Below are 12,229 nucleotides of genomic sequence, written 5' to 3' on the forward strand. Positions count from 1 at the left end.
GTCACCCAGGCTGGAGTGCAGTGGTGAAATCTTGGCTCACTGCAATCTCCACCTGCCAGGTTCAAGCAATTCTGCCTCAGCCTCTCAAGTAGCTGAGATTGCAGGTATGCACCACCATGCCTAGCCAATTTTTAATATTTTTAGTACAGACGGGATTTCACCATGTTGGCCAGGCCAGTCTCGAACTCCTGACCTCATGATCCATCTGCCTTGGCCCCCCAAAGTGCTGGGATTACAGGCGTGAGGCACCGCGCCCAGCCAAGAATACTTTTTTAAAACACGTAGGTCCCAGGGCTAAATCAGAGCAGATTTCTGTGTGAAGTCTTTCCATATCTGCTTTATATATTACATACATTCGTTATCTGGTATGAACTTTCTGGTGCTGAATGAGGTGAGAATTTTGGTTAAAGCCTCTTCCACATTCATTGCAATGATAAGGTCTCTCTCCAGGGTGAACTCTCCGATGTTTAATGAGGCTAGAGTTGTATTTAAAGACTTTCCCACATTCACTGCACTCGTAAGGCTTTTCTCCAGTATGAACTCTCTGATGACTAACGAGTGTGAAACTGTCCATAAAAAATCTCCCACATTTGCTGCATTTATAAGTTCTTTCTCTAGTGTGAACTTTTTGGTGCCGAATGAGGTGGGAATTTTGGCTAAAAACTCTTCCACATTCAGTGCACTCAAAAGACCTTTTTCCAAAGTGATTTTTCCAGTGTCTAAGATGATTTGAGTTGTGCCTAAATAATTTTCCACATTCACTACACTCGTAAGGCCTTTCACCAGTGTGAATTCTCTGATGTGCATCAAGTGTGGAGCGACACCTGAAGGATTTTCCACAAATGCTGCATTCGAAAGGTTTTTCTCCAGTGTGAATTCTCTGATGACTCTTCAGTGAACAGCTGTCCACAAAGAATTTGCCACATTCACTGCATTCGTAACGCCTCTCTCCAGAGTGAATTCTCTGATGTCTATTCCGTGTAAAGCAATACCTAAAGCACTTCCCACATTCACTGCATTCATAAGGCTTTTCTCTAGTGTGAACTCTCTGATGAATAATGAGTGTGGAAATGTCCATAAAAAATTTCCCACATTCACTACACTCATAAGGCTTCTCTCCAGTGTGAACTTTCTGATGTCTAATGAGTGTGGAACGGTATCTAAAGAATTTCCCACATTCGTTGCATTCGTAAGGCTTTTCTCCAGTGTGAACTCTCTGGTGAACAATGAGTGTGCAGCGGTCCAAAAAGAATTTCCCACATTCACAACAATAAAAAGGCCTTTCTCCAGTGTGAACCTTCTGATGTCTAATGAGTGCAGAATTGTACATGAAAAATTTTCCACATTCATTGCATCCATAAGGTCGTTCTCCAGTATGAATTTGCTGGTGACAAACAAGGTGAGCCCGTGTAAAGAAAGCCTTCCCACATTCACTACACCCATAAGGCCTTGGCCTGGTGTGAATCCTCTGGTGCTGAAGTAGGTGAGACTTTTTAAGGAAGGCTTTCCCACATTCACTGCACTCATAAGGCCTTTCTACAGGCCTTATGTGAATTTTCTGGTGTTGAACAACGTTATACTTGAGTCTGAAGGCTTTTCCACATTCACTACACTTATAAGGCCTTTCTCCACTATGAGTTCGCTGATGTTTATTAAGGTCTGAGTTGTACCTAAACAATTTGCCACATTCACTGCACTCATAAGGCCTTTCCTCTGTATGGATTTTCTGGTGCTCAAACAGCATATGTTGGTGGCAAAAGTCTTTCCTACATTGGCTGCAGCTGCAATCATTCTGTCCACTTTCAAAGGCCTCCACACCATGAGTGTCCCTGTGTGGCTTCCACCCATTGTGAAGAGCCTGTTCTTGAAGATCTGAATCAGCAGTAAAATCCTTGCCACCCTGCATGCATGTGAAGTTCCTCTCTGCCACATGAACACCATCATTCACAAATGAAGGCCTCTCTTCATCACTACTGGTGAGCTTCTCTCTAAGATGCTCCTTTTGGTGCAGGTAAAGCTTGGCTGCACACCTGTACAGCCCTTGCTTGAGGTGTGTTCCGTCGTGCTCACCCAGGTGTAGAATGTCCTTCAGAAGTGAGCTACATGTCTCACAGGGCTGGGCCTTCTGGGTGGACAATGCTTGCTTTAGAGTTGTGACCTGTGACACTCCCACAGAAACATATTGCTTGGAAGGTGCCTCCTCATCCCTGGCTCCATGCCAACAACCTAAGGACAGAAATGCTGGTGAAGTGTACGTTGACTTTGGATGGGGAAGGCAGCCCCATCACAAATCACAGATGTCTATCAGACCAACTCACAAGACCATGGGATTGGTGACAAGCATGGACACTAAAGCCAGTGAGAGGAAGGCCTACTGGGCAGAACTGGCCTGACAGAAACTCATAATGAAACAGTCCTGATGATGGGGAACAACATAGGGAGTGGTACAGTGCAGAGCACAGAGTCCCCCAGTAATGGTAAATGGTTTTCAACAGGCCATAGCTGCTGGTGAGCAATATGTAGAAGGCTGTGTCCAGACCGAGAGAGATCTGATGTGACAGTGGAGCTGGTGTTCAGGGATTACTGAAGTATACATGCAGACCTCACAACACCTTAAATACAGGTCATATGTTGGAGGGCACTAAAAAGGAAGCAGCAAAAGGGAACAGGTGGCTGGGTGCAGTGGCTCACACCTGTAATCCCAGCACTTTGGGAGGCCGAGGTGGGTGGATCACCTGAGGTCGGGAGTTCGAGACCAGCCTGACCAATATGGAGAAACTCCGTCTCTACTAAAAATACAAAATTAGCTGGGCGTGGTGGCGCATGCCTGTAATCCCAGCTACTTGGGATGCTGAAGCAGGAGAATACCTTGAACCCAGGAGACAGAGGTTGCAGTGAGCCACTGCACTCCAGCCTGGACAAGAGCGAAACTCCATCTAAAAAAAAAAAAAACAAAAAAACGTGAGAGATAGAGGTCAGAGAGGTAGGGTTAGAGGTGGGAGCCAGAAGATGAAAGTCAATAAAGAAATCACAATAGGAAAGAAAGAGACATGTGGTGTGGTCACTGGTAGGGGCCTCAAACTGGATCAATTCCCAGTGTGATGTGGACCCAGCCCTGTCATCATACCCCTTCTGAGCTACCACCCACCAGGGCCAAGTCCTTTTGAGCATCTCTTGCCATCAATGGAGTAATATCCACTCTGTCAGGACTTCTATCTTGCTCAAGGTAAGCAACTACCTAGGTGTGGCATTAGCCAAGCTAGGGGTAAAGACAGGGAAAGGGAGGAGACAGCTTATACACAGAACAATAAACCCAGGACATGCTACATTCTAAAGTTACCAGAACTTCTAGTGGAAAGTCCTGCAGCAATAAGTCCACAGTCCTCACAAGCAGTGACCAGGTCAAATCCCTGAAATTCCTGACACGGGGTATCCCTCAGGTGTGTCAGCAAGAAGAATGGAGAAAGTCTTGTACAGACAGGGGTTTCGTGCATTTGGACAAAGTAAACTAACCAGGGGCAGGCAAGGTCTTTAAGATATTCTAGAGAAACCTGAAGACTTCTGACTTGAGCCTTATCTTATAAGGCTTCAGAGTGACAAGAGCTAAGCTTCTTAAGGAAAACTGATACAGATCACACAGCCCAGCTTGGCTCCCACAACACATATGCCAGAAAACAAGGAGAGAATACAGCATCCATGATCTGGTGGGAGACAGATCTGGTGTGAGACAGATCTGCCAAGGAAAAAAGTGAAAAACCATTGCCCAGCACAAGACACTGACATAGGTGTCAGGGCCTTACCTACTGATGACAAAAGTGCAAAGTTCTCCAGCATCACATCGCTGTGCAGGTGTCTCTGAACGTCATTAAGAATCCCCCACTCCTCCTGGGAGAAATGTATGGCCACGTCCTCAAAAACCATACAATCCTGCCAAAATTATGACAGTTTAGTCCATGAGCAACTTCTTTTTTTTTTTTTTTTTGAGATGTTGTCTCACTCTGTTGCCCAGGCTGGAGTGTAGTGGTGTGATCTTGGCTTACTGCAATCTCTGCCTCCTGGGTTCAAGTGATTCTCCTGCTTTAGCCTCCTGAGTAGCTGGGATTACAGGGGTGCACCACCACTCCTGGCTGATTTTTGTATTTTTAGTAGAGACAGGGTTTCACCATGTTGGTCTCAAACTCCTGACCTCGTGATCCGTCCGCCTCAGCCTCCCAAAGTGCTGGGATTACAGGCGTGAGCCACCACTCCAGGCCCATGAGCAACTTCTTATTCTGTTTCCTTAGATGTGTATTTATCTACTTGAAATCTAAGAATTAGAGGACCAAAATAACAACCAGTGTTTTAACATTTCCCTTACAATCCAGATCCAACAGTCTGAACTTCCTATTATTTCTCCTGCCCTAAATCAACATAAGGCTTGTACTACACAAGGAGGGATAGTCTCTATGCCCCAACGCTGCCAAAATCATGCAAACCACTCAGTCTTAAGCTCTTCACTCTGCACCGCATGCCTTTCCAGCCAAAACCCCAATAAAGCCTCTGATGTATGCTCTCCCTTCAACTGTGCATCTGCCTCCTGACCAAATCTGCTATTTCCTCTGTGGCTTTATGTGGTATGGCATACCCCCTCCACTCAGGAAATGAAAGGAATAAAAATTATTTCATCCAGGTATGATCTCTTGCCAATCGAAAAAAAAAATTATTTCAATGCCATTAGCTTTTCTGTCATCACTCACTCTTGTCCATAGATTGAAATCCTGTGGGTACAATCACTGATACACGTTCCTCTCCAGGATCTTCAGTGCTCCTCACCACACCCACATACATCCACCCCCTGCTCAGCCTCCACCCGCTTCTCAAGGAGGAAGACACCAGGTCCTCGTGGTACCTGCTCTCCCCTCACTGCCACTGATCACTGACTCCAAGTACAGAACAAAGATGGGTTGGGGAAGAGTCTGAAAAGCACCATCAAAACCTGGCACATGGAGGCCTACCTTTCTTTTGTCACTCAATTTCCCTAGAGTCCCCCAGATCTTGCCTCTCACTGAACCAAACATGGACTCAACCTCCTCCCTTAAGTGCCCAGTGCCAGGGCTGGGACCATCTATTCATGTTCCTCCACTCACACTTTGGAAGGCACCTCCCTCATGTATCCAACACCTCCATTCTTGCAACACTAACAACCACCACAGCTCAATCAGGACTATTTCCATGGCCTCTCACCATGCCGCTCTGCACACAGAATCCTGCAGTGCATGACAAATGCAACCAGAATCCTATGTTCCCCTGGACTGACCAGAATGCAATGTTTAGGAAACACTGCCTTGAAGGTCCCCCAGCCCAATCCTGTTTCTTGCTTTAACCTCAGCTTCCCAAACCCACACACTCTTGCACATCTCCTTTGAGTTCCAAATCTTGGCTGTTTCTCCCTTCTACATGTGCATGCTATCCCATAAGCAGTCACAACTTTATCCCCGTAACTCTAATCCAAAGCCCAGATACACTGACTTCCCCAACACCATCCCCAACTCAGGCCTAGCAATGCTTCTAGCTGATCCCATCTTCTGCCAAAATAGTCTCAGAATTCGCACGAAACTATCCAGGTCCAACCAAGACTTGACACAAAACCCTGCTGAGTCTATAACAGAGTAATAAGCCCCTCCCAAACCTCACTACCATCTCATCTCTTTTGTGGAGATACCTCACCATCCATTTTATGTACACTCTCCCCTTAAAAAGCCTTTCTGTTCTCCAAAGGCCATCCCCAACATAAACACACAAATACACACACACGTATCCTCAGTCCATCCACTCCCTCATCTGTCTTGGTGACACTGACACCATGCAGGTGCCCTATAGAAAGATCCAGTCCTCAGCCTCTTCCTTCTCCTTCTTTTTCCCTAATGGCATTGCCTCCAGAATATAAAGATGTCTCTTCCTAAATCTGACCCACATATTTACAATGGTGCACACACCAGCTATCATGCAGTAGATGTCTCCATCCTGAACAACTCCAATGGATTACATTCCTGTGTGTTCAACTGCCAGTCTGGCACCTCTAATCAAGTCTCTGTAACATTTTTGACTTGGCCCAAACCTTGTCTTCATATGCTCTATTAAACTCCCCCTACTACAGAATTTACCACATCTTAGTTGCTGGAACATCCATCCTTCTCAACAAGGTCAAAACTATGGGGCCATTCCTGACTCCCTCTTGCATCCCACCTTCCCAGCTTCCTCACTCTGTACATCAAAAAAATGTGAGCAGCTCTAGATTAAAACCTACAGAAGCCACCCATGCCTCCCACCTTCACAGCCGCCACTCTGTCCAGCCACCACCAACCTCCACAGGACTGTGGTAGGAACTATCACCCAGGTATCCTTGGTTCTTCCCCAATCCTCACTCTGTCCTCCATTCTGCAGGCAGAGGAAGCACCTTAGAATCTGAGTCAAATCACCTTTTTTTCCTTTCTCAAACCTTCCCTAGCTACTACCCCTCTCAGATTAAAGACCTAGAATTGCCAGACATAGTGGCTCACACCTGTAATCCCAGCACTTTGGGAGGCTGAGGCAGGCAGATCGCTTGAGGTCAGGAGTTTGACACCAGCCTGACCAACATGGTGAAACCCTGTCTCCACTAAAAATACAAAAATTAGCTGGGTGTGGTGGCTCATGCCTGTAATCCCAGCTACTCAGGAGGCCGAGAGATGAGAATTGCTTGAACCTGGGAGGTGGAGGCTGCAGTGATCTGAGATCATACCAATGCATTCCAGCCTGGGCAGAGTGAGACTGTCTCAAAAAAACAAAACAAAAACAAAAACAAAAAACCCCTGGAACCTCAGGCTGCCATTCCATGCCTGATCCCTGCATGCCCCAACCTCCTGCCCTTCGGCTGTGCACCACCTTATCCTTGCCAGCTAGAACATTAAGTTACAATTCTCCCAGCAGCCCATCTAAGTCTCACCACCAAGCATTTGAACATTCTGGATCCTGTGTTTGAGATGTTACGCCAAATCTCATATCATCAGTTCTAAGAACTAGAACCACTCTATATAATCAGGGACTGAGTTTGGAACCCAGGTCTGGTGGAATTACAGGCTCTCTGTGGACCCGAGGGAGAAAGAAGAAAAGGTGAACAGTCTCAGGACAACACCATTCCCTATATCAGCATGCTGAAGCCGGCTGAGATGGGTGAAAGCTGGAAACTCTCCACTCACCTGTCCAGCATCCATAAACATTGCTGCCACTGCTATGAACCCTGTGGGAAGAGACAGGCCATGAGGATTAAGACAGCAATGCTGCATCCTACAGGCTGAACTGTACAACCACCTGTGGCCCTGCAACTAGAGCAAAGTTATCTGAGGCTACACAGTAAGTCCTCAGGGTTCAGTGTCTTGACCAGGACTGAACTTTCCTAAGTCTCAGTACCCTTATGAGTAAAATGGACATTAAAAGGATTGCCAACTAAGAGGGCTCATATTGGCAACAAACATAAGTAGTACACACTATATATCAGCAATTTATTTCTACTGGATTAACTATTTTATAAATGTTTTCAGCACAAATGACATGGAAGGGTTTTGAAATTTTGGGTGTGTATTTTTCCCACTTCTTACAGTGTCAAGGAAATGTGATACATAAAACTTTCCACTGCAAGCAAATAGAAAAATTAACATTCAGCTGGGCGCGGTGGCTCATGCCTGTAATCCCAGCACTTTGGGAGGCTGAGGTGGGTTGAGAATGAGGTCAGGAGACAGAGACCACCCTGGTCAACATGGTGAAGCCCCGTCTCTGCTAAAAATACAAAAATTAGGTGGCGCATGCCTGTAATCCCAACTACTCAGGAGGCTGAGGCAGGAGAATTGCTTGAACCCAGGAGGCAGAGGTTTCACTGAGCCAAGATCGTGCCACTGCACTCCAGCCTGGCAACAGAGCAAGACTCTGTCTCAAAAAAAAGAGAAAAAAGAAAAATTAACATTCAAACAATTATTAAGTGAATAAATTTAACTACTGGTTATATTCATTTCTGTTTTTTTTTTTTTTTTTTTTTTTGAGACGGAGTTTCGCTCTTGTTACCCAGGCTGGAGTGCAATGGCGCGATCTCGGCTCACCGCAACCTCCGCCTCCCGGGTTCAGGCAATTCTCCTGCCTCAGCCTCCTGAGTCGCTGGGATTACAGGCACGCGCCACCATGCCCAGCTGATTTTTTGTATTTTTAGTAGAGACGGGGTTTCACCATGTTGACCAGGATGGTCTCGATCTCTTGACCTTGTGATCCACCCGCCTCGGCCTCCCAAAGTGCTGGGATTACAGGCTTGAGCCACCGCGCCCGGCTAACCAACTAATTTTTAACAAACCAGTAAAAGCCCTGACCAGACAGCTTATCTGGTGAATAATCGGGGTTTCACCTTGTTGACCAGGATGGTCTCGATCTCTTTTTTTTTTTTGGGACGGAGTTTCGCTCTTGTTACCCAGGCTGGAGTGCAATGGCGCGATCTCGGCTCACCGCAACCTCCGCCTCCTGGGTTCAGGCAATTCTCCTGCCTCAGCCTCCTGAGTAGCTGGGATTACAGGCACGCACCACCATGCCCAGCTAATTTTTTGTATTTTTAGTAGAGACGGGGTTTTACCATGTTGACCAGGATGGTCTCGATCTCTTGACCTCGTGATCCACCCGCCTCGGCCTCCCACAGTGCTGGGATTACAGGCTTGAGCCACCGCGCCCGGCGGTTATATTCATTTCTAACTGCTGACTTACGTGCACATATTTACAAGCATATTGGTTCATTCCTGGTTAAATAAATGTTTTATACATTCATAAGTAAATAAGTTGTAGGGAGGAGACAAGCGGACAGGTTAGTTACTGGTCCCATCAGCAACCAGGCCTGCCTGCTACAACTTCTGTTGCTGGAATTTTGCTGGAGGCCCTTGACTGGATGTGACAAAGCCCTACCCAGGTTTGGACCCAATTTCCCCATTAGTCTGGATGACCTTCTTATTGATCCAAATAGTGGGCCTGAGGGTCTGCTGGGTCTGCAGGTGCAGAATCGAAGCCATCTCACACCTCAGTCTCCAGTCTAGGCCAGTTCCTTAATCCATTCAGGACTCGTTTTTGCAGACACAGACCAGAATCCTTCCTATGACATGTCTGTGCCTTTCTAAAGTGAGTGTCAGGTTTATGCACCCATCTATCACCTGCCCTCCAAAACTCAGCCCTCCAAAATGCAACTTGTAATCCTCTCTGAAACCTGCTCCTTAAGCTGACTTCTCCAACTCCATTCTTTCAGATTTTCAAGCCAAAACAAAGCCCATGGAATAGACCCTTCACTACCCTCATAGCTATATTTGATGCAGCAGAAAATCCTGTCGACTCTTATTTCTGAGATCCAACCAGAATCTCACCACATCTCCCCTTTACTGCAACCACTATGGCCCAGCCCTACCGTAACTCAAGGGGTCTCCTCAGAGGTCCCCTTGTCCTGGTTTAACAACCTGTTTTCGGCCGGGCGCGGTGGCTCACGCCTGTAATCCCAGCACTTTGGGAGGCCGACGCGGGTGAACCACGAGGTCAGGAGTTCGAGACCAGCCTGGCCAAGATGGTGAAATCCCCGTCATTACTAAAAAATACAAAAATTAGCCGGGTGCGGTGGCGGGCACCTGTAATACCAGCTACACGGAAAGGTAAGGCAAGGGAATCGCTTGAACCTGGGAGGTGGAGGCTGCAGTGAGCCGGGATCGCACGACTGCACTCTAGCCAGGTAGACAGAGCAAGACTCCGCCTCAAAAAAAAAAAAAAAAGTCCTGCTTTCTTCAACTATAAACGTCTACCTCTGTGCATAACCCTTCCTGCACAGCCTTCTCTGGCTTTCAGCGGCTCCGCTGCCCTCCCAGGAGAGACTCCACCTCACCCTCTGCTCCGTGGGGACAAAGACGATGGGGCTCCCCAGTGCCGCCCGCTCTGCAGTTCCTCCAAGCCTCTCACGTGCCGGTCCCGGACCGGCGGTACCCCACCTCAAAGCACCGTGGACACCGGTACCGCACACAAGAACGCCCCTCTTTTTGGGACACAGGGGCCTGATCTGAAGGGCCCCTCCTCCGGACTTCAACACTCGGAGGAGGGGTCGGGCGGGGCGCTCTGGGACGCCGCACTCACCTCAATCAGGTTCATCCGCTCGGCCTCCCCCAGCACAGCCAGGGAGGAGCGGGGAGGGAGCGGCAGCGACCTGGGAGCTGACGGACGCCACAGGCTCCCGCAACCGATTCAGCCGAGCCTCACTCTAGTCTCCGTACAACGGGGGAACCTTTTCTCGCGTCTTTTCGCTCTTTCACGACAGGCTCCACTCAGCCGAAAAGAGTGACCCGGTCCCAACGCAACCATATTTATGTCCGCACGGGGGCGTTGCAGGAAGTCCCGCCCTCACGCATTGAGAACCCATGGAGACGTCTCTCCGCTGTGACTTCATTGGCTATACTCGCTGCTTGTGTCCGCCGCAGTGTCTTCTGGGTCGTGTAGTTACCAGGCTGCTGCCTGCCCCGCCTCTGAACCTAAGTAATTAGCCTTCTGTTTGAAAGCCAGGAGGGTCCTCCAGAGGCGTTGAGAAATGCAGTTCCGGGGCTCCAAGGAAGTGGAGGGGCTTCACTGGCTTTTGAACGGCAAGTATCCAGATTTTCCCAGAAGACAGTCTAGAAATGTCAGAGAAATGTTTCAGAGACCTGTCCTTTCAGATTCTGTAAACCACATCAAGTTCCCAAAGGAAGAACACCCGAAGGAACACGGGCATCCGTAATGAACTGGTCTTCCACGCGTAGCGATCAGCTCTTTTGTGCTTGGCAAATACACACAGACCGAAGCTCTGGAGACCGTTTTGTGATCTTCAATATGTTCTACTGAGACAAGAAAAGACCCAAACGTGGCATGATGGGGAGTTTGAGGAGAAATATCTTTCCTTTCTGAATAATCAGTGATTGTCTTTCAGCCTACCCAGCAATACTTTATTCACATGTTCCTTATTACTTCATATCTGAGATATTTTCCACTTATTTTAAGAAACTGAAACCTAACTGAAAAGGAAAAGCAACTTATGTATCATTATCTGCCAGGATAGTGTGTGGCCTTCTACCAGTCAAACCCTTGAGATAAAAGTTTGGGAATGCATGATCTCATCTACTTACTGGAAAGTGATTTATCATTTCTCCTGAAATTGTATCAACAGTATCTGCACAGTGAGTTGAAATTGTCTCTGAATAACTCTTGTGAAATGGCTATTACTGAAACTATTAATGATGATTATGTAGTTAGCCAAAGAGTGGTTGCAGTGGGCTCTGTGGGCCAGCCACTAGACCCAGAAGAGTATGGCATCACTGCCTCATCACCATCACGGCTGCCACACCAGCAGCCCAGGGATTCAAGGGTGCACTCACATGCTTGGTACACTGCTATCACAACCAGCATCTAAGAGAGCCAGTAAGAAGCCCAAGAATCAGCCTGCTTGGAACTGCTAACACAGGTACCAATATTCACCACCACAAAGCACAAGGATAGACATACTTAGCTCACCACCAGTACTGCTGAAGCCTGAAGATAAGCTCATCTGGCATTCCTGTTCCCAGCACAACTTTACCAAAACCTCCACTAATAACTAACAGTGTGCACCCTAACACACTTGAGAAAACCACATGAACTGTTTATAGCCAAGGAAATCATACAAAAACTTTACTGCTGAATGCACTCAGAAGTAAAGCTGGCCGGGCGCGGTGGCTCACGCCTGTAATCCCAGCACTTTGGGAGGCCGAGGCGGGTGGATCACAAGATCAAGAGATCGAGATCATCCTGGTCAACATGGTGAAACCCCGTCTCTACTAAAAAATACAAAAAATTAGCTGGGCATGGTGGCTCCTGCCTGTAATCCAGGCTACTCAGGAGGCTGAGGCAGGAGAATTGCCTGAACCCAGGAGGCGGAGGTTGCGGTGAACCGAGATCGCGCCATTGCACTCCAGCCTGGGTAACAAGAGCGAAACTCCGTCTCAAAAAAAAAAAAGAAGTAAAGCTAAAGTGCCCTACTCAATTAAGACCATTGATACATCTTCAAAACCTCCACAAACAAAAGTAAATTCAAAAAAGATAAACTATTATACTACACATGCAAAAAAATCAATGTAAAAACACAGGAAACATAGAAAAGCAAGAAACCATGACACCCCCAAAATTACAATATTTTTTCAGCAATAGA

At 47.3% G+C, this 12,229-nt stretch overlaps 1 protein-coding gene across 2 annotated transcripts; it reads right to left on the reverse strand.

Annotated features, from left to right (window-relative positions):
- Positions 1-197: 197 nt before the first annotated feature.
- Positions 198-11,719, reverse strand: ZNF17 (zinc finger protein 17). Of its 2 annotated transcripts, XM_032263223.1 has the most exons (4): positions 10,153-11,718; positions 7,218-7,258; positions 3,801-3,927; positions 198-2,226 (listed from the first exon to the last, which is right to left on the reverse strand). In XM_032263223.1, exons 2-4 carry the CDS (start codon positions 7,236-7,238, stop codon positions 359-361), a joined length of 2,016 nt encoding a protein of 671 aa, XP_032119114.1. In that variant the 5' UTR covers positions 7,239-7,258; positions 10,153-11,718; the 3' UTR covers positions 198-358. The 2 variants fall into 2 exon arrangements, with proteins under 2 accessions (XP_032119114.1, XP_032119115.1); XM_032263224.1 differs by lacking the exon at positions 7,218-7,258 and having other exon boundaries at positions 10,153-11,719.
- Between the last annotated feature and the right edge of the window lie 510 nt (positions 11,720-12,229).

The sequence above is a fragment of the Sapajus apella genome, unplaced genomic scaffold (assembly GCF_009761245.1).
Source record: "Sapajus apella isolate SASKATOON/1434 unplaced genomic scaffold, GSC_monkey_1.0 scaffold135, whole genome shotgun sequence".
NCBI lineage: Eukaryota > Metazoa > Chordata > Mammalia > Primates > Cebidae > Sapajus > Sapajus apella.